Consider the following 23642-nt stretch of genomic DNA (forward strand, 5'->3'; position numbering starts at 1 on the left):
GTGCTCGTTCTGCTCATCTCAGTTAAACCCTGAAACACCTCATTATCTCACAATCGCTGGTTGGATCTGTGTAGAGCGCTACAGGCCTGACAATCCCATCATGACAATTTACAGTGAGCATAAAGATGACTCGGAACGGTATTTTTTTCAAATTATGATTTTTAGTAAGCAAGTGTGTTTCAGTTTGTTTGACATTCGCACTCTGCTTGTTTATCCAGAGACAACTTCTTGGTCTTAGACATCTTCTTTGAAGCTCTGAACTATGAAACCATCGAGCAAAAGAAAGCCTACGATGTTGCAGGTTTATTAGGTAAGCTTTCTCTCCTTTCTGCATATTTAAACAGCGTGCAGAGTGAAAGGTATATATATATATAGGGTTGTAGTCGCTGTGCTTAGGCATCGTGTCCATTTTGTTTGTCCTCTTTCTTCTTAGGTGACATTGGTGGGCAGATGGGCTTATTCATCGGAGCCAGCATCCTGACAATCCTAGAAGTACTGGATTATATCTATGAGGTGCAGTATCAGCGCACACACATATCAGCCAATCACATTGTGAGATGAGAACGAGCTGAGATATAATTAGCGCTAATTAACAGCTGGATTTCAGCAAGAAATCTGTTGCAACAGAATGTAACTGTTTACACAACACATTAGCAATGTCAGTGTCTGTTTTAATTTCGCTCGATGTGGACAAAGTGTATGTTTTTAATGTTTAACGTCAGCACATGAAGTGTTCTTCCGAGACAAAATCATGAGAAAATCTCAGCACTGGTGGTGCATGTTATCTCTTATAGTGCATGTGAGGAGTTTCATTTGCAGCCTGGAGAAACTAATATCCGCTCAGGTCTGTGCTGAGGACATGCTACTAACACTGATCTTGAAATGAACTCCTGTCTCAGCTGTATAAGATTTCTAGCCTGCTGCGTGCTGACTACCAAACATGTATGAATAAAGCAAGAATCAGAGGCATGGACTGTAATGCAGACATCACAGTGAATGAACTCTTCACTCTGCTGCGTCTCTTGTCTCCCGCACTCATCTCTGCTCTTTTGCCCTCCCTGCCGTTGTGCTACGGGTGAAACCAGGTGATCAAGCACCGGCTACAGCGTCTGCTGAGGCCGCAGAAGGAGGAGAAGAAGAGCAAGCAGCAGCCAAGCACTGTCGCAACAGTGGGTCTGGAGGAGATGAAAACAAAGGTACGGCATGCATTGTACTACCAGCTGCACTGTTTTCATGAGTACACAACCTCCCCTGCAGCCCTGTAACTGCATTAAGAAACTACAAGGGAATAATTTACAGAGAAGCAAATTAATTTTTCCACTGCTAAAATAATGAAGAATGTATTGCTCCTAATTAGTCTTAACCACTGCGAAAAGCACACATCCTCCCCTGGAGCTTGCATTAGTTCTTGCACAACTTTATTCTGAAGTTTCTTATATTTGAACAACAGATTTATTGTCTCACATCTAAAGCATAACAGTGTCTCCATACTACATACTAAACCTATAACATCATCTTTAAACAAGTCAGCCTGAGATGAGAAAAGATTAATTTTGTCGGTATTAAATATTTGCAGCTTTGATTGGGTTTGGAGGGTGTGACTGGCTTACATCAAATTTTATTTTCCAGTACAGATGTAGACAGCAGATTAGTTTAGAGTATGTGCAGGAAACCTCAGTATCTATTGAAAAAAATCCAATAACAATTCACAGAAAATTCACTCAAGCCGACCGAGAACTCAGCTGTCAATTGACTTAAAATATAGATATTCAGCTACCTGGCATGCTACTGGTATCTTTCTCTCTACAACCATGGCCAAAGATGCCGTGTAAGTGTTATACACACCGGTTTACACAGTGTGTTCAGCAGACAGGATCCAAGAATTTCAGTTGGCCATCACATTGAATTAACAATCATCAGCTACAGCTGAGAAAATGACAGGTGTCATTTAAACCTGCAGCATCAGTATCAAACAGTATCATTTCACTGGACTTGTTTTGTCATAATCTGTTAAAGTAAATGAGATTTAAAATGAATACTTCAACATTTTGGGAAATACACTTCTTTCGAGAGTTACGTGAGAAGATCAATATTAATCTCACGAGGTAAAGAGCTGGATTTACAAGTGTGAAGATCTCAAATGAACACTTCGCATCTGTTTTTTCAATCCATACCATTTGTGGTGTAGGGGAAGTTTGGTGCTGTTACTATAAGGAAACAACAGCCAGGTGCAGTCATCACAGTGAGGTTGTTAGGTACCATTGTGCCTGTAGAGAGAGCAAATTGTACCATATCTGGCAAGACAGCAACAAATAAGTCCCCTAAACCCACTAATCTTTATTTTACTTTAAGATATTTAGAAGTATTGGGAGGCTTTCTTTTAAACTTTGGACAGAGACAGGTTAGCTTTTACACATGGATCTAGCTGGATACAATGACGCTGCTAAGCCTTGCTTCCGAGTGGCCACTCGCAGTATTGCAGCTCAAAAAACATTTTCCCCATACACCTGAATAGGGACCATCTTTGCATTCACTATCTGGTCCTCTGTTGATAAAGCATCTTTGATTAAAATGGTCCTCCTTAAAACTGGCTGAAACACAGCACGGTTTGATAGATAGCACCAAGGTTCCAAGAATATTGACCAGAACCAGTTCAAGGACCAGGGATCATTTGGAGTTTGAGATAAATGTCCATCTAAATCACGATCAAGGTAATAACAGTGGTGTCAGGGTCGCCAGGGTTGACGCTGTCGAGAGATTCATTTCACTGAACATTACCACCTACATATTGTGACAAATGATTGCACGTTATCTTGACAACACATCCTCGAACCTTAATGACTGAATAGGTTGGCTGCCAGCGACTCCCGAAATAACATGTATCACTGTTTCCAAAACAACATTGTAACAACACAGGCAGGTTAAGACTTGTTAGGTTTGTGGTTTGGGTTAAAACTATACATTTCTTGTGTAACTTCACTTACAGACTTACATACGTCATATCACCTAAGTTACATTATGTATGTGACATCACTTAACTACGGCTCGTAACTTGAAAAAACTCACCATCGAGTTTTGATTTTACACTGGACATGAACAGAGGTTGCCTGGATAAAAGTCCTGTGATTGTTTAACCGACCTTCACCCTGACCTCCTTAAATGACTTCCTCCTTTGCTGCAGTAATAATAACTATATCCACTAGAGGTCGCCATCTAACAACAAACCTCAATGTGGGTCGTAATAAGCTGCTTTCATAGTCGACCTACATGGTTGTTTTTTTCTGTGTCTTGAAGTTGTCTTGTTTGTTGTTCCTTCAACAGGAGCCCAACGACATGACAAGGAGTCACCCAGAGGGGGCGTATGCCAACACTATCCTCCCCAACCACCACCTCCCTCATCCTCACCCTCACCCTCACCCTCACCCTCACCACCATCACGCCGGGCACCACGGCGTGTTTGAGGACTTCGCTTGCTAGAGCCCGCCATCGTTTCCAGTCCTGGTGACACCAAAAGATAAGAGCTGTCTGTGTTGAGATCAATAACAGACCCTTGGCATTTTCCGTCGGTCCTTTTGCTGTCACCAGTGAAAAGCTACAGCCAAAGTCGAACACCAAACTCGTGCTGCTAACAGAGCACTTGTACGTACAGTATGTAGGCACAAATCGGACACCGCTTTTACTTTTTTTCTCTCCGGATGGGACCCCTCTCAACTTCGTCCAGCTTCACGTGGGAAGAAGTCAGGCACTTTGTGATTTCAGGACCAATGTTTGGTACATGATCACTATAAGGGAACAGGAGGAGGACTGCATGCCACCTTGATTCAGTTTATAGTCCAAAAAGGGAAAAGCATAATTTATTTATTCAGCTAGCACCTCTGATTTTTGTATCTGTCCATTTATCTCTCCTCAAACTATTCCTCCTGCTTCATGGAAAACACACTGTACCATATCAAGCTGTCACACATTATAAATTATGTAATTATTTAAGGAGATACTATTATCTATATGTTCTATATTGTATACAAGATGAGAATACTTCAGTAAGCAAACCCTACTCGTGCTACATCCATCCAAAATATGAGGGGAATTATTTAGGCTGAACTGTATGACCTTGGCTTAGAAGACCTAGCAGCATCTTTCCACATGATACACTCTGTCTGGTTTGTGGTTAAGGTGTTAGAGAGTAGCATTGTACCTGTACATAAAGTCCAACTTTAAAATGAGAAAGATCTAAAAGTTCTGTTTCAATGGTTGTTGTTTATATTCAGTTAATATATAACTTATGTAATATTAATTTTAGTTATTTATACATTTGAGAAAATACTTTTATATGACAATATCACGATTGTAGCATTTACTGTACACTTACAATCTGCAGACATGTTAGACTGCCAAACATCAATACATTACCGACTATAACCTCCATCGTTTCCTTTTATACGTCTACTGCTTTTTCCAAGACGGCACATAAATCCTCTGCATATGGATGATGTTTTCAGTTATGACACGTTGTACTTAAATTATTCTTCTTGTTCATTTCTGCCGACCATCCACTCTTCACTCCGGTTAGCATTCCTAACTTTAAGCTGACATAAGCAATAAGAAACTGAATTTTATTTTTTTGCCAAGTCATCTCCTTCTGCATGTGGGCCAGTATCACTGTAAAAGTGTAGCAGCTATTTACAGTGTGTGTGTTTGTGTGTGTGTGTGTGTATGTGGGAGAGAGAGTGTGTTTGTTTGTTTGTTTGTTTGTTTGCATGTGCACTTTAACATTTTGCACACATCACTGAGCACATTAGACTGATGCGACTCGGGGGAGCTGATCCATGAAAAAAAAAAAGGACAGTTTTAAAAAAATATCAGAGTAGTTAGCAAGAAAGAGGAGTTTTGTTGCCGTAGAAAGATTTTTATCTGACAAAAGTAGAATTAGAGCGGCTTTTACATTCAGTACAAAAATTGTATACAGGATTTTAACTTAAAAAACTGCTCTGGAGGCTGAAATATTCTTTAACTAAGCAGACACAACAGTTTTTAAGAGCACAAGCTAAGAAAGGTTGAAATGTTCAATAAAAATGGAAACTCTTACATCAGTTAATTCATAATCATGTTTGTCTTTGTTGCCCTTATGCACTGCAGGAACCTGTAACCTACAAAATGAGACATCTTGGCCTGAAAGCAACAGAAATATCAGCAACACTATGTTATATCACAATAATCTTTATGGTAGGACAGTTAAGTAAGCAGTGGAATTGAATGAATAAAGCAGATACAGATTTTCTTTCTCATTTATGCTCGCTGCAGGGCGCTGCTCGAGCCAGCCGGTGGTCCAAAATGTCAAGTCCCTCGAAGCGCTTCATAGTTTTTCAGTTGTTTTGTATTTTTAATTCATTACCTGCACAGTTTGTCCATGTGTTTGTTTATAATGGTTCTTTAGCCAGACATCTTTTTGTTGTGTTCTCTTTTTATATATAAGTTGTAGTAGTAGTTTCTGTTCTTGTGCTTGTTTTGGTCACCTTCGTTGTGATGTGACGGCCCTGTAAGTACCTGGGATTTGTATTTAGTATCACCTCTTGCCTGGGGTGGAAACAAAAGTAGAACCCATGACGATGGCTACACCTTAGGTTACATTACATTAAGTTCCTGCTGTGTTAAATGGCTTTAGGTTATTGTGTAGGTTTAAGTTAGAACGGCAGGCTAGTCCTGAATTTTTAAGACTAGCTGGACGAGCTAATCTAGGCAATTTGGCATGACCGGAGGTGTGGACTCGACAAAATCAAAAAAAGACTGGACTCCAATTTGTCTTGGACTTTAACCAATGACTTGTGACTTCACTTCAACTTCCCCCAAGCCAAAAATATTAAAAGGTAGGCTACATTATTAAAAAAATACACCACGGATCACTTCATTTCCTGCATCAACTACGTTAATGCTATTCATTTCTAAAAAAAAAACCTGCAGTTAGAAAATCACAGATTGAGATTCAACAAGCTTCCAACTTCATTCAAGTTGCAACTATAGCCGTAAGTCAAGGCTAATATTAACATGGTTCATTCTTAGCTAATGGTAGCTTCACAGTAAAGTAACTTTGCTAGTTAGCTGGCTAAATAAAGTCAGGCAGGAGAAGTCAGTGATATATTGCATACACAGCAATCCATTGTCCACCAAAGAGGCCCCTTAGGCTCAGTTGTTTAGGCAGGCAAGTGATAAATTAACAAAATGCAACTTCCTGGAGAAAGATAGATGATTGTTGAGTCTTATCCTCAGGTTTGTCAGATACTGACGCTTTGGCTGGCCATCTGACCCGAGCTGCCAACCCAAAGCAACAGTATTTGATGACAATCAGCTATCTTTCTCCAGGAAGTTACATTTTGTTACAGCAGTGAACATGCAATGTAATGTAATGTGACTTGTTTAGGACTTGAAGTGCAGAGTTTAGGACTCGTGACTTGACTTGAGACTTGTTTGCGACTTGCAAAACACTGACCTCGGTCCCCCTGCTGCTTGACACTGTTCTTTGTGTCGGAAGACAGAATCAAATGGGCTACTTAATATCGCCTCCTCCCTTCTAATCCTTTTGTCTTACTGGGCTTCAATCTAATGTCAGTGACATCATCTTTTGCAAATGTTTGCTCAGCTTCGTATTCATCATCACTGAACCATGTAGGGACGCAGTCATGAATGTGCTTTCAGAAATGATGTAATGCCTGAGATGTGGTCTTTTTTTAATTAACTCTGACCTGAAAAATGTGAGACGCGTTGCTTTATTACTGTCTATTATTTATCCGTTTATATATTTGACAAAGCTGGCGTCCAAGAAAGGACACACTCATTTACAACACATGACTGCGTGTGCTACATCACTAGACAAATGTTTTGATGTTGGTGGGGATGTTGATCATGTTTCCCCCTCATAGCGAGCTAGCGGCTCATTCGCTCTCGAAACTTTAAAGCTCTTGATTTTGTTTGGCTAACTTTTACAGTTTAACCTGCACAATATCCAAAAGCCCTGAGCGTTGACAGGCCTTTGACAATCCACTCTGTATGAAACTCACAACATTTGTCTGGGAAATGTATTAAATACTTCACACTGCAAGATATCATGTTTAGGAACGACAGCATAATTTTTCTGTTAATTTGATCGGTGCATTCTGTTGCCGCAACCTCGCTGTACATCATTTTTAGCTCACAATGAGATTCCACAGTCCTTCATCTGTCAAATCCCCTCCCCCTGTCAAGTAATCATGGGCTATACATGGCTGTTTAATATTCATAATCATGTGTCACTTTGACATTTTCAAAAGGTTCCCAATCACAGTCTCTGATGGCATCCTGTACAGGCTATGCATAACAATCTTCTCCTCTGTCATCAATAATTGTAGCTATCCTCAGACAAGTCACACAGGCGCTGATGTGTTGAGATGAATACGAGGCTGCATTATCACTGTCGAGTTCTGTTTGAATGGTAGAGCCTGGAGTCGATGTAGAAAGGGGTTTTTTTTTGTTTTGTTTTTTTATCCTCCAGATGTTGTGTTCAGCTACAACCTGATTAAATCTGTCTGTTAAAACACAGATAAGTCGATTACAAAGAGTTGATTTTACAGTCTGTGCGAGGTGCCGCGGGGCTGAGAGGTGGGTGGCAGGTCTGCACTGTAGCAGATGGGACAACTTCCCCGCTTGACAACATGTAGCTCACATTCCTCGGATTCCTCAAGCCTCTTCTTCTTGCACAGCTCTTTGGGCCTACCTTTTTATAGCTCCGTGACGTTCAGCCTGTATGTGATTATTACCATTATCCATAAAGATCAATTTAATCCGTCCGGCCACTGATGTTAAGTTTTGAATGTGTGCTGTCATGTCCTTCTTTTTCAGCTGTTTATTTTTAGCCGAGAGGTCATATTTAAAAAAAAAAAAAAAAAAGCAGCTGTCAGGAATTCATAAGTACAAATTTCATCGCTCATCTGACAGAGATGGAAATGGACCGTCACCGCAGTAACAAGAGACGCTTACATTTTGTACAGAAGTGTGATCTTGTGATTATTTCCTCTGTTAGAACACATTTTATAAATGTTAAATATGGTAAATACGATAACTATTAAAGTTTAGATTGGTAAAACCAGTGCCTCCTAAGTCCAGAGCCCAATTCACTTTGTCACTCCATGTTGTCTTTCTTTACATTCAAAATGTATTTGAATCTTTCCCATCCATTTTAAAGCCTCTCCACCACTGACTTGTTATTAAAAGAAAAGATACGGTAACACTTCATTTTACAAGTCTGCATATTTATTGGTATGAGTTTGTTTGTTTTGCTGAGTCGGTGTTGTAGTTATCTTCTGTTATTTATTCATTTAATTGTATATAAAGTGTAAAAGATGTGCAATGGACTCGTGAGCAAATAATTATATCGGAGATAATGAAGGAAATATGGCAATAAAGTATTTAAAAAAGAAATTACCACAATAATTACCTCAGAATTGATTGAAAATTACCCAGAAATTATAATAATAATAATATTCGACTTTCTTCAAATGAGCAGTTTCTAAATAGCTGTTAATTTCTGGGAAACTTCCAACTGGTTTCTGCTAAATTTAAGCTGCGACAACTCACCTTTATCTCGACTAGTTAGACAGAAACTAGTCGGAAGTTAAGCTAGCAGATGTTAGCCATAAACTAGTTGGAAATGATGCTGGAACAAGTCTCTTCAAGTTAGTTGCCTGCTGAGGGGAAGTTAGATGGAAACGTTAAAACAGTTAAATGGAATGAAAAAACAAAGTTTCCTGGAAATGTACAGAGGTGGCAAAAGTACACACATTCTTCGCTCAAGCAGAGGTACAGATACTAAAAGTAAAGTAAAAGTACTGATTCAACTTCTTCTGTTTCAACCCTGCACATTTCTGTGCAAAGCTAACTGAACCTCACGTCACATTAATATGATTCAAAGACCATTAAACTTAAAGGGAGATTTGTCCGAGCTGTTCGTATTTTTGAGTCTCATTCCCAGGACGTCAAATACTGACATTTTGGGTTGGTAAAGCATTGTAAATAATCAATAATTGATCATAAAATTTAAGGAGTAGAAAGTACAGAGCCTGATTGGGCCACGCGAGTCCACAACCCTACTTAAGTCAGCCCCTTGTCTTGTAAGATAACCTGATGAAGGTCAAAGTACCAAAACATTGTTGTCATTAAACTTAATTGAAAATGTAGTGGACAGTGTGCGGGAGTCTTTTTCCTGATTTTGTCGGCCTTCGGTCTTCTCCTACGCACCGGTCGATCTTAAGGTGTGCAAAAGATGTATTCTGTGAAAGTGTAGGGAGTAGAATTACAAGTTGTCAGAAAAATAAAAGTACCAAGTAAAGTACCTGAAAAATCTACTTAAGTAGAGTAACAAAGTCTCTGTACTTTGTTTCTTCCCACCTTTGAAAATGTATTAAAGAAATAACCAGCCATCTATTAACTTATTGTAAAATAGCTGAATATTATATTAGGTACATTTTCAATACATTTTGAGGTAATTATTGTTGTAATACTGGGGTGACTTCAAATATGTTACTTGGTTATTACCACCTACTTGGTACATGTAAAATGAAGTGTTACCAAAAACTGCTAACAAGGTTAAAAGAAGACTGGAGGCATCTAAAGGTTGGTTTTGGGAAACGTGTCAAGTCAGAAGTTCTTTGAAGAAGTATAATCATCTAGTTAGGATAAGTGAAGTGATTTTGTGTTCATTCTCCTAAATGTTTTTTTAATTCTACCTCGTGAACCCAAGTTGTCCTGAAATACTAAAACATGCCGCACCAGTTTCTAGAGGACTTGAAACAACTGCGTCCCTGTGTGGGAGGAGAAAGTCCTGGGATCGAACGTAAAACGAAGTACAAAATAATGACTTACAATTAACTCCCAGCTGCTCTGTAGTTATGTGGTTTTACAGCATGCCTCAGGGTAGTGCATACGGACCCTTGAAATAACTAAAGCTGTAATTAAGGTCGCAGCGTTTTCCCTGTTTTTACCCAACCCAGACACAGGGAATACCTCGGCTCTGACATGGGCAGGAATGTTAACTGTAGTCTCTTCTGAGCACATGCTGGGAAGAACATGGATGGAGATAAACACACCAGTTTGTATTAGAAATGTGATTTCTTGAAATGCTGAGGAATGCCGCTCACCTCGGCAACTGGCAGCAGATACTGATCCAGGACCTGTGCTGCAGACGGTAAACATGCTCTTCTGCTGACACCTAAAGGACAAACTGGATTCTGTAGCTGGAATACAGAAATTATTATTTTCTTGTCTTTAAAGAAAATAAAGACAAGAATATATTCAAATATTCTTTATTTAAAAATTACAATAATTCACAGTTCATTGGGAATTACAGCACATATTTAAATGTGATGAACATTTATTAAAACGTATTGCTTTGGTTATACTAGTACCCACATACATAAAATAATGTAAACCAACAGGTCCAAACATCAAGGGAAATTTAAAAAAGAAGCCTACGTATTTGACTGCTCTTTTAAAACAATTACTCAATTGAAAGTGAAATATACACATTTAAACTGTCAAACGACGTGATTTTCAAGGAACAAAATACAGTATAGGTTTCATTTTGTCACCAAAACAATGGAAATATCAATTGCGGTGTAAATAAAGCTAGAAAAGGCTTAAAAATAGAGTCTATAAAATATTTATACATGTACAGAGAATGTCATGAAAGCCTCTGTTAGTGCAGAAGTATCCAGAATCTGCATAATTCATCGAGAAATGACAGATAAATAAGTTATGGACAAAATACTCAGAGACTCCGCTCAGCGATGGCGGCTGTGTTAACAACACAGGGTGATTAATCTGCCACGCTCGCTTAATTTTACGATCCTCGCGTCTACAGAAGGCAATGACGACGCAGATCACCACAGTAACTTCATATTGTAATTCTCAGCCCTCCGTCTTTCACAGTGGTTTCTTGGAAGATTCAGTTTCCAATTCTGCACATTATTAGTGTCTTTAAAGAATCAAGGTGAACATTCATATTAATGTCAGCTGGAGCACTGTCGCGGTGAAAAACTGCTCTCGTGAAGAAAGAGATGCGTTTGAAAAATGAATGTACAAAAGTTCGACAAGAACTGACCTCCATAGTCTTTGTTCACGTGGCAGAAACACTGTTGAGGACCACCACTGTGGATGTAGTGTTTCCACCATATACTTTGATCCAATTAAAGTTAAATAAAAGGACTTGCCTTGATTTGATGTATTTCAAAGTGATGATGAAAAGTGTCTAGTGTCAGCAGAATACATAAAAGGTCTTGTCAAAACAAATTACAGTGTATTTACCTAACATTGAACAAAAAGCATGAGTCTTACTTAATGTAATGTCATACAGTATTGTGATAAACACACTGCTGGACTTGCAGCAAAATGAAATTAAAAGTCCTGTCCTCCATCGGACATCCATATAGTTATGTTATCTTTTAATATTGCACATTATAATATACTAATAACTTTCTGGTGTCCAGTACCGCTACCTCCACCCTCGCTCAATAATATAGAAAAAGGCCTCCCACTGGACTGCACTGCAACTGGGAGAAAGCGGCCATTTCTGGAGGACAACGACAACGTTCAATAACTTACAAAATCTTTAACAATACAGTCCAAAATACTTTGGAACATCTTTAAAAGTAGAAAACCGTCTGCTTTGCTTGGTGACGTGGAAAAAATACAGAATACATTCGTCTCAATTTCTAAACTAATTAAATTCCGCTTTAAAGTACCACTTCACTTCAATGAGGACAAAATGACACACCTCTGCAATCACTTCAGACATTCACCCAGGTGATTTGTCCCCCCATTATTTATATTTGTCCTTTGCCTCCTGCATGTAAATTCTCTTGCAGCATCAAACTGGAAAACACTCATCTTTATCTTAACTATGACCTTTGAAGACTAACAGAAGATACTTTCAAGAAATTGCTTTGAGGCACTAATACAACCTGTGGATGGTTGATCACGATATCTCCACGTTACCTTTAAAAAAATACGATTAACTGACAATCCATTCAATTCTCCCATCTATGTAGCAGCCATTCAAAACAGCTGTGCTTGTTGTAACAATACCAAAATTGATCACGAAAAACCTCCACTGTGCATCACCTGAATGGGTGAACAGCTAAACTGTGTAACATTACAAAACAGTCACCATATATAGTCAGTGTCAAGGCACAAATAGAAAGATGTGCTTTTGTAAATACTCAAAAAAATCAGTAAATCTCAAAAGCTCGATGTTTCAGTTCCCCACACAACCTGTGGAGCAATATATTAATGCATATCTATTAGAGCTTTACATTGACGCTCCATTCAACAATATCTTTGATATTATTACTAAATCAAAGGACATTCTATAAACGTGAAAGCGCTGCTGCTAGTACTACCGATCCCACTGCGAGGCAACAAACACCTGCAGCTTTTTGCCCCTCTCAACTCAAACAAAGCTATAAGCAGCTATACCAGCACAGTATCTGAAATTAATATTGTACCTTACCTCCTCAACACAAACTGGTTGAAAGGAAGACATTTCTTCCAGGATGTTAAAGAACCAAACCGGATAAAATCCCGGTGAATTCTGGAATAAGAGAGTAACTCGAGCCCTGTGTCTGCTGGATGTGTAGAGAAGCCTGCCCTACGTCGAGGCTCTGTTTGATCGAGTAGCAAAAACATTTGGTTCTAGAAACTCATCTGCATGGACAAGCATTGTAAACATTTAAGAACAGGTTTCATTCGGAATGTACTGCATTCATTTTTCAAAACTAGCTAAATCAAATGACCCTTGGTGCACAGAGAAAGATGGGGAATGTCAGGCAGGGTCACGTATGTAACCGCAGCCCGAGTCGTGGACTGTCTTTAAGGGTCAACTTATAGGTGGTAAGACGAGCTCCATGTAAACACACTCAGGAGCAAGAAGTTCACCGGTGTTTTCAAGTGCTGTTTCCTTGTTCTTGCTCAAACAGCAACATGGCGAGCTGGGAGCGAGAGCCGAGACCCTCCAAGTTGCTCTGAACACATCGATGATAAATGTCTTCACTGAGCCGCGGGTTGCAGGCTTGGTAGCTGTACTTCTGGTGCAACGCTGGCTCCACTGCCCTGAACACGTGCAGACCCGAATACTTTACGAACATGTCGTAGATATCAAGGGTCTCAAGGATCTCCTCATTCTCTTGGACGTCTGTCACCATTCGTGTGCGTGTCGCCATGTAGTCAGAGTTGTAAAAACACGCTTCTTCAAACGCCCTGCGGTCGAAATGTCCCGCGTCCCTGATCAGATCAACTGTGACTGGGTGCTCTTGGTTGTGATACGCCACGTCAGGCTTGTAGTCCTGGAAATGGACCGGGAAGAACACCTGCCAGTTATTTATAGAATTCATGCGGCATCGGTTCAGAAATTCTGAATTCATGTTTGTGTTGGCGTTAGCCAAGAAAAACAGCGTATCGACCGGGTGCTTCTTCGAGATGATGTCCATGAATTTGATCTGTGAAGGTGTTTCTGTCTTGACACTTATCCACGGGATTTTCACTGCGGGGTATTTGCGTTCATAAGCGTTTATCTGAGTCTTCACGCTGGCGAATATATCGTTCTGGTTAACTTGCTGTGCCTCCACTGGGTCATAAATAAACAAGAACGTTAGGATGGCATTCTCACTGGTCTCAAAAGCATTTGAGGCAAAGACTTCCAGGAAATGGTCGACGTAGCTCCGGTCCTGCAGAGTAAGCGGTATTATGATGTGAACCCTTGTAGCTTCAGTGACATAGGGCATGGGAATAATCTCAATCCGACTCAAAGGTCTCACCAGATGAACCCGCTTGGTAATGGAACGGCTGTGACCTTTCTGGTTAACAACCTCCAGCTGAAGGTCTAAAGTGTACTCCATGCCCCTGGTGGGGTCGAAGCGCCTGTAGCCATTAATCAGCTGCTGCTTCTTCAGGTGTAGGACAGGCTTGTACTTCTTGTTCAGCTCTCCCATGGCTACGTCTATTACATCAGCCACATCCATGCGATCAATGCCGCGTAGTTCACACTTCGGAGAGCCATCGATGCATGAATAAATCTCCTCCTCTGTAAAGTATTCCCACTTCAGAACTTCAAAACGAGATTTAGGTTCAAAAGGTGGATTGATCCCCACGGGCCACTGGGCACTTCGGTTGCCCTCAAAGGCAACCACGCTCACGTTCTTTATTTCTGCCTGTGGAAACACAAGAGGTATTCTGATCCAGACAGCTGCCAACCCATCACTAAAACAACAAATACTGCAACTGAAACTGTGGTACAATAGAGGTAAGCAACTAGAGACTTCTCATTCAGGTTTCTCAGGTTTTTATGTTTGACTGAACCATGAGAGACACTTGAAAATCAGCTTACCTGCAGCTTAGCGATCTCATCGTAAGTCTTCTGGAGTTCAATCTCTGAGAAGAATCTGTGCAGCCGGTACATCTGCTCAGGGTCAGACACTGGATGGACAGTCAGAGCGTTCTTGAACTGCTCGTTCTGCTCTTTGCTGGGATCCGAGTTTTTCCCCAGCTCGTAATGATGGTACTGAAGCCCCTGAGAAGAAACAGAGAGCTCTTTTCACGAGGTATCTTAAATCCAGCATGACAGAAACATGCCTAATGTTACTCCAAGTTGTCACGCTGCACTACTTCCATTTAAACAAACATTACACTATCCACGCTATGCAGGCAGCGTCTTGGGCTCATCGCCATGTTTCAACCATAATTATACAGTAAAAACTCAGATTCCTTTTGTAAGAATAGAACACTATTCCTATATAACCACAGTTTTGGTCATTTTCAGGAACTCAATTTGTTCTGGGAATAAGAGATGTTTTATCTAAATTAATTCTGCTACTTTTTCTATTACTAAATTATGATCAGGTTAAAAAGATGGGAAATTAAGGGCGAGTCCTGTACAAATGGCGGACAATGTCACCTGAATCCCACTTAAAGACACAGTCATTTAAGCTGAAAACAGAGTAACCACCTAAGGAGCTTGAGTGATTAAAAAAAGTGAATCCAATCTGATAAAGCTATTAAAAGAACAAAGAATGGAGACACTGCTTAACTGAGCAGCGAGGACACTCAGCCAACAGCTTCCAGCTTGTAAGTGGAACACTTACTGAAGCATTGTCCATGCCTAATTGTCATCAATGTTCTCTCTTAGCACATAAATTGATGTCTGGCTCGGTGTTCAAGCTGTTTTCTTCAGCCCCACCAGGCCTTTTAACTTTTTCCCCCTTGCTCCACTCCCTTATCTAGGCGGGCTCTGTTGGAGCTCTTCTGGCTCAGGGCACTTTAGTTAGCTATGAAACTCACTCTCAACTGTGTCACAAGATGGTTTCCTGCACTGGGTCACGGCCAAGGAGGAGAAAATGGAAGCACAAGCCGGTGGAATAAGTCGACGATAAAATATTGGCCCACACATATATTTTATAAAGACGCTTAAGGACACATTAAAATGACTCACATTCTAACAATGTATTTTTAATCCACAAACTTTAGCAGGGATGAAGCAAACCGTGCCAAATGCAGCAACAATCACCTGAAAGGGCACTAGGGCAGATCAGGGCTCCGCAGAGCTTGTTTGACCTTAAATGCTAATGACATTACAGGAGCAGAGCATGTTGACCCACAGGGGATTTTCACACCATTGAACCTAAGCAAGGTTGAACTCAGGCTGTGCTCTGCCTGCCTGTTTACCTATTCCACGTTGCTGCTGGAGCTGTGGAAAGAAAAAATGAAAGGCTAAAGGGTATTAGCAATCTACTCTGTAATATAAATACCACCTCTGTGCTAGCATGGTAATTACAGTTTTATATAGCTGCCTGTCAGTTTTAAGTGCTGTCCCGGAGGCAAAGCATGATTTCTGCAGTGACACTTTTGTTTTTCATGTCGAGAGGGAGAAACCCCCGCTGTAACCCGTCTTCACAACTGTTCTGACTGACAGCGTCCTCATTCATTTTAACTGCCGACGACCTCATTCTGTTCCCTTTAAACGTCAAACATTAGGAGGCCGGTGGACTGATTTAAAGATTAAAAATGTGTGCATTATTGAAAAGAGATGCGCGGTGTTGAATTAATACAATGTGATTAGGAATAGACTGATATGGGTTTTATCAGGGCCGATACAACTGTTAGTAATCAAGGAGACCAGTAGCCGATATTTGGAGTCGATAAACATTTGCAGGAATGTAACTATGTACAAATAGAAACTATGTACATGGAATGTAACTAAGTACAATTTACTCAAATACGTACTAAGTTCTATTAAGTGCAATTTTCAGGTACTTGTGCTTTACTTCCATTTTCTGCTCCTTTCAACCCAATCGCCAGAATAAATGTTGGTGATGAACAACGCTGTGCTTGTGCTCTGGTAGGGTTTGGGCACAAAAACCACTTGGTTAAGGTTAGGAGAAGATCATGTTTTGGCTTAAAACACCTGCTTCGGTCACCACAAACACGGCTAGAGATGTTATTTGTTGCGCCAAACCTTGCTGAAAATTGTCTTGAGGTCTCCTTAAAAATATTCAGTAGCTGCAAACAAATACAGAAATGCAGTCTTGAACTGCGGTCACTGGCTTGCAACCTACAAGCCGAAATGCATTGGTCTAACAACAAAGTTGTTCCATGTCCAACAGGTGTTGCTGGAGTTTTGACCTCTTTTGACGCAGCCAGAATAAAAAAGGTTAAGTTTCTGAAAATCCCTCTTATGTTCATATTACATGTGTATGGGGAGGGGACTGTGGTGGAGTTACAGGCGAGAGGGCTGCCAAGCCACTGGCTGTGGTTTGAGACTTCGTTTCAACATTTCAAAGTCTGAAACCACTGGATATTTAAAGAGACCTAGGGACAGTTTCCTGCCATGTTTGTTGCAACCAAAAGAGATATTTTTGACACGCAGCGGGTCATCTCGAGCAGATATTTTAAGCCAAAACATGATCTTTTTCTGACCCTCACCAAATGCTTTTTGTGCCTACACCTAGCCAGATTATAAGCATTGTCTACTCACAATAGAAAATAAAAAACTTGAACCCAAAGAAACGCAAAGTTTCAACAAATCCATGGTTTTCGGAGAGACACATTGACAAAATGTATTCTGGTGATTGGGTTGATCTTTATACCTCCTGTATGTATATCAGGTTTCCCAATAATTACTGATCTACATTCACTCTCATGTGGTTTGTGATCATTTCGGCACGTCTTATATTCACAGATCTTTGGTGAATTCAGATTAAAGCAAGACAAGATGTGCCTACAAAATGCTTCTGAGGGTCCTGAATCAGCTGAGAGATTTCTGTTGAGGTTTGAGTGTTGTTGCGTGCAACTACTGTAAGCAGCCATGTTTGTGGTGTTTTAAGCCAAAACATGATCTTTTCCTAACAATGTTTTTTTGTGCCTAAACCTCACCAGACCATAAGCACAGCACAAGATAAAATTGAAAACTGGAATGGAAAGAAATGTCAAGTTTCAACATATCCGTGGTTTTGCACAAACTTAAATTGCAATTGGGTTGACTGACATCATAAAAGCAGTGCATTCATAAATCAGTTTATCTTTTTGGCAATCAGACAAAGAAACTGTGATTCAGATTCTCGGAATTGCTAAATATCATTTCCTCCTACCTCATATTCACTGACACAGTTTGTGTTTGTGTAATCGATGATGCATCTTCCGAGCCACTCATCGGGCCTCGCGCTCAGGATGTCGTTCCGACAGTTTTCCAGGAAGGGCTGAAGTCGCAGGAGCAAGGTACGTGACAGGAGGTACCCAAAGCCACCGTAGCAGTACTTCCCCTCCATCTCGCCGCCAATGAACTCCTCAGGACTGCCCATGTAGAGCTCTCGGTCCATGCTCAGGTGCTCCACCAGGGATTTGATCCTGTCAGCTTCTGTGTAGGCGTCATCTTGGACAAAGTAAAACCAGTCGTATTCATTGATGTAATGGTCTAAAATGTATTTGATATTCTGGAACATGTTCCAAATCAGCCTCTCGTCGCCGTGAGAGACGACGAACATGCCGTGAGGGACTTTGCGGTTGCGCATGCCGGTGAAGAAGACAACGGTGTCCAGGTGGTGACTAATGGTGCGATTGACAGCTACGCCCAGGGTGTTTATGGTGTTTTTGGATGTCAGGACCCCGACGAACAGACGCTCTCGCATCCCCAACTCTGTGCTTATGTATTTAGCCCTGAAAAAGACATCAAACAGCTACTGAATAAATGTTGCTTTTAATAAAAAAAATACTAGAAGATAGACTTTCACCAACAATTCTCATACTTACTCACACACTAAAAGACAACATTTTGTTGCTGAAATGTAACGTTTAGCTTATCAAATGACCCTGACAATTATGGGATTAATAATGACACAAGACTGTGGTTCTGTCCACCAAACTCCATGGAAATTCGGGATGAATTTATCTGTTTGGGCATGCAGACAAACAAGAAAAACCATTAACTCTTTGGGAAAGTAAACATGCAAGAACTTGAATTATGATTCAACACTACAACCGCAACCCAACCCAACTTGAACACTATATCAACAAGACATCATTGAATGCCTTTTATCGGAGCTGTAATGATTTAAGGATTAATAGTTTTGCGGAGATGGTTCTCAAGGTTGGGGTCCTTGAGGAAGCTCAAGCAAAAAGGGTAATGATTCATTTTCACCACAATTATTTCCATAAGTAAACACAATAATGTCAATAATGCATGACTGCTTGTGGTCATGAGTTCGTACACTAAAAGCATCTGAAATCAAAATACTTTGTGTCAAACTGAATAAACAAACTGATCTTAAAAAGGGCAACAAAATTTCATACTGTTTAACTTTGTGTATATGTGGCGGACTCTGCCACCTTTTTTAGCTTCAAACAGTCAGTTATGGAAAACATTTCTGAGTTTGTCTTAATACCTCATTAATATTGTAAATAAAATTCTGAGTTTGAATTCCTTCTCCGAGACTACACAGCGCCCCTTTTAAGTAAGTTGAACTTACTTGGATTCAGGACAAACAAGACATTTGAACACATCACTGCTCTCCGGATAGTTGTGGGGAGCTTTTCTCACTACTTCTTGACATTCAATTAACTAAACGAGTAATAGTCAGTTAATCAAGAAACCAGAAGTCATTCATCGATAATGAAAATTATACTTTTTTCTGCTGAAACCTGGATGCTTGAATGCTTACAGCTCTGGCCTCAGCAGGACTCGTCCACAGGGAAAAGTCGCTTTCTCAGAATTCAACCACTACCGGGTCTGAAGGCTAACACTGAAACAAGGTCTCTATCCAGGAAATCTTGGAAAAGTCTGCCTGCTTACGAAGAAAATGTGGGGCAGAGATCCTTCAGCATTCAGAGACATGGAGGAAAATATTTAGCCAAGTTAATAATAGCTCAATGGCTTCTAGCAGAGGAAGAATTGATCAGACCGATAACATCAGGATAAGGAGAAAATACTTAAAGGGGCACTGTTTAGTTTTGGAGAAGAAATTCAAACTCTGAATTTTTATATTTAGAATATTAATGAGGTACTCAGACAAACTCGAGTTATTTATCTTTTCCATAACTGAACAAACAAGCTGCTCTCAGAGGGAAATAAGGTCCCACGAACACAGTCTGAAGCTAGAAAGGTGGCAGGGTCCGCCACATATAAAGTAAAACAGTATGAAGCTGTGCTGTCCTTTAAGGTCAGTTTGTTTATTGCTTATCCATGCATGAAAACAAAGCGTATGTTTAGGCATAATAATAAAAAAAATCAGTCAATGAAGATCTGTCTATTCTTATTAAAGTTACTTCCCTCAAAAACTACACAATGCACCTTTAAAACTTGGTCATGCATGCCACTTATAATTGTATTTGCATCAGTCGTATTAGTTATGTTGTCAGTGCAACAGGTGACACCTGTACACCTGGCATAAAGTGGACTAACACAGTGGTTTCTTCTTCATTCAGTGAGGATGAGCTACACTGCGGCCTGCTGTGTAACGATGAGCTGTGTGTATAAGCCGTGTGTTGTCAGCCTGTGTGTCATATGTGTTCAGTAAGGTGGGCACACAACAGTCGCACAAAGCTCACCTGAAAACTTTCTTCGGGGCGCTCTGCTGGACTTGTTTGTACGGGACTATTCTCGGTTCAAAGTCCTCCTCGGACTCCACATCGTTGACGGTGGAGATGGAGTTGGGCTTGCGGGCTCCTTTGAGCTGCCCGTCCTGCCCCAGAGTCACATCCCCCCCGTCCTTACCGTCCAGGTAACACGCTTCCTCCGTCCAGTTCACACTCAGCAAACTCAACGTGAACCCCAAAGAAATACCGATTACCACCGGGCCGACCGAGCGCAGCACAGAAACGAACGCCGAGAATCTCATCTTGCGCGTCGGCTGCTACGTCCTCACGGTCGTCCCCCCACCGCGTCGCTTCACAACGCGTCCGAACAGGCTTCTGGTGCGGGGCAGCTCAACTGTACATCGAGTCTGACGCCGAGCAGCTGTATCGACATCAACTTTGAGAGGAGATGAAGCTTCTTCCTTGATATTCACGCAGGATTCTTACGTGTCAGTCTAGCTGTGACCTGGCTCCTCCTCCTCCTCCTCTTCCTCCCCCCGGCCCCGGCCAGACGTTAGCATCACAGGCGGGGCTAGTTCCAGCCCGTGTGAAGGAATCCAGGCTGCGCAGCGCGGAGGGATATTCACACAGACTGACGGCAGGGAAATGCGAACTGGAACGCAGCCGCGGTGTGTTTACAGCAGGTGATGGCTGTACCCACACAGCTGTCACACACTGCACTGAACTGTGTTTCATACAGCTGTTAGCGTGTTCAAACTGAAAACCATGAATGTTATTAAAGCATGAAAAATCTGAATCAGAATTGCTTTTATTGCCAAGTAAGTTTACACATTTGCTGTGATCTGTAGGTGCAAAACAACAAGCAATACTAAAGATACTTGAAAAATAATAAAAATGTAAAATTATGAATATAGTGTGACCAATTTTAAGGTAGGTGAAGACTGTCTAGATTTATCCAGTAGTGCAAAAAGTTTGACCTGGATTGTGCGAGGTCGCAGTCGATACTGAAAAGTCACACTTAAAGGTGCACTGTGTGGTTTTGGGGAAGGAGTTTTAATAAGAAAATGCCGAAACAAACTCAATAAATAAACTCTCTTTGTTTTCATGATTGAATAAACATACAAACACAATTTCATACTGTTTTACTTTGTTAATATGTGGCGGACCCTGCCACATTTCTAGCTTCAGACTGTGTTATTTTCCCCTGAGAACAGCTTGTTTATTCAATTATGGAAGAAAAAAAAGTCTGAGTTTGTGTATCTTTGTTAATATCATAAATATTAAAAGTCTGTTTGAATTTCTTCCCAAAACTACATAGTGCTCCTTTAACAGTACAGGTATTGCGGTAAAATGTTACTTTGCTAAAAATGAAAGTCACCCACAAGTCACAAGTAGTTATTATTAAAGGGTTTAATTAGAGGGAATTTCAGGAAAAATAAATTAATTTAGAGATGCACTACTTTGGCTCTGATGCAACATGTAATCTGCAAAGTTGGGAGTGAGACTCAAAAGTCAACTTTTCTTACAAATAGGACCTTTCAGTAAATGAATTTAGTTACATTCTTGCATATACTATATATGCTGACACTCGAAATAAGCTACATCAGTTTTTCCTTACTCAAATCAATGCTCTAAGGACAGATGGCATTGTACACTGTACAGAGTGTAAAGCCCTCTGACACGCTGTGCATTGTGATTTTAAGCTACATAAATAACTAATTTACAGTTAATGTCACATGGGTGTGACTCTAGTCGTCCTTCTGGGTCCTGAATAGAAACATAATATACAGACATTCAGTAAGAGAGTAAGGATGTGAATACTTCCAATGATGCACTCTTTCTCTCTTGGATCTGTTGCCCTGCCCCTTTATTGATGCCACTCGTCTTATTGTGAATAACTGCACATACCATATAGACTGTATGTTATGTACACTGACCATCTTTTCATCATCAAGCTCTTTCCTCTGGTACTTATTACAAACTAATATTACAAGCTTTTGTATCTTGTCTTCCCTATTTTCTTTTGTTGCACTCATACGCTGCGCACCCAGTCTAAATTTTGTATCATTTTTATGATTTCAAATGCATAATTTAAGATATTCAAGTTTATTCTGTGTTTCCAGGTCCCTTGTTTGGCTCTTTCTGGCAGTGAAGTCCAGCTTCCGGAGAAATCAATGTGGTGCCTTGGGCTGGAAAATAGAAAAAGGTAGAATTTTGTGCGTCTTGTGAATGATTAAAAGCAATATGGGCTTGAATATAATCACAAATATTACAACCCAGTGAACTCTCTCTTTCATTGACTTAATCTCAAACCACCCTCTCCATACCACATTATTTCTTTAAGGATTTATCCAGATTTTAAAGTCAGAACCACGGCACGCTGACAGAACATCATTATTAACGATCCACAAAACAAGTCCTCAGTATGTACCTGAAGTCTCTCTGCAGCTGCTTCACGCGTACTTTAGCGATGATTAGCTCGCCTTTCAGCTCGTCCACCTGGCTCTCGCCGCTCTCTATCTGGCCTCTGTGCTCCTCAGCCAGATGTCAGGGCCAGTGTGCTTTGTGGTCTGCTCACTCGATCTTTCAACTGAGTCCTCTCCTGAAACCTGCTGCCCCAGATCTCACCCGTGATCTCTGCGAGACCTCCACCCTCCTCCTGAGCCCCTGACCTGCACAGCCTGAGCAGCATCTGAATAAGAGAACTCCTCATAGTCCAGTTACAGTCCTTCAGGCTGGTACAATGATAGGCTGGCATGTTTTGATATTGCCACTCGAGCTGGGTAAATGGATTGTTTGTGATTCTCAGTTTAAACAAGATTAAAAGCCTGAAAAACACGATTCAGTGTGCTTTCTGTGCTTGTGGCTGATCATGTACATCCATGCACACAGATTTGCAAGAACATGGATTAATAAACAAAGACCATACACATATGTCAGTATTGAATTCTTCACTTTACATCTTCATTAATGTCCCTCTCTGTGATATTTCATTTAAATGTAAATATAAAAAGCCTTCTCTCTCTGAGTGTTATGGTTACAGCTTTTTTTTTTTCTTTTCAGTCAGTCAGGTTCAAATCAATCCTTTCTCCTCTTGTGCCCTCTAGTGGTGCCCGAAATACTTACCTCAGTCGATCAGAATTCTGAGCATAACAGGCTTATTCAAATTGCTCAACTAAGATCAAAGGTCAAAGGAATAAACAATGACTTGCCATATTTTACATTTGGCTCCAGACACAACTGAATATATTAAAATAAATGTGTAGTTTAATAAAAAACAATTACACTACAAATTAAAGTATAATGTGGGGGGAGTAAAACTCATATTCTCTCTGAAACTAAGAAGGAAACAATGACGTTTTCTCAAAAAGAACTGCCAAATTATTTCAGCTGTGGACTATTTTACATCTAAAAATCACTCACAAACACTCTGTTTACATGTGCAAAGGATCACCCACAGATGGCGCCACTCTTGATGAATTACATGGCAATAATTCACAGGTAACTTTTTGTGTTTGACGTCCATCCTTATACAAAACCTT

The 23642-nt window shown here is 40.5% G+C and overlaps 2 protein-coding genes across 2 annotated transcripts in view; one reads left to right on the plus strand and one right to left on the minus strand.

Annotated features, from left to right (window-relative positions):
• The window catches only part of asic4a (acid-sensing (proton-gated) ion channel family member 4a), a 95660-nt gene extending 87544 nt beyond the window's left edge, over positions 1–8116 (plus strand). Inside the window, exons 7-10 of the mRNA XM_084362133.1 lie at positions 219–310; positions 434–513; positions 1086–1196; positions 3322–8116. Of these exons, the coding sequence (XP_084218259.1) occupies positions 219–310; positions 434–513; positions 1086–1196; positions 3322–3477 (439 nt within the window). The 3' untranslated portion in view covers positions 3478–8116. The remainder of the gene's footprint in view (positions 1–218; positions 311–433; positions 514–1085; positions 1197–3321) is intronic.
• Positions 8117–10312: 2196 nt separating this feature from the next.
• Positions 10313–20848, minus strand: chpfa (chondroitin polymerizing factor a). The gene is made up of 4 exons (XM_084362268.1): positions 20113–20848; positions 17661–18225; positions 14405–14587; positions 10313–14228 (listed from the first exon to the last, which is right to left on the minus strand). Exons 1-4 carry the CDS (start codon positions 20400–20402, stop codon positions 12966–12968), a joined length of 2301 nt encoding a protein of 766 aa, XP_084218394.1. The 5' UTR covers positions 20403–20848; the 3' UTR covers positions 10313–12965.
• Positions 20849–23642: the final 2794 nt, after the last annotated feature.

The sequence above is a fragment of the Pagrus pagrus genome (assembly GCF_965226575.1).
Source record: "Pagrus pagrus genome assembly, chromosome: 9".
Taxonomy (NCBI): Eukaryota; Metazoa; Chordata; class Actinopteri; order Spariformes; family Sparidae; genus Pagrus; species Pagrus pagrus.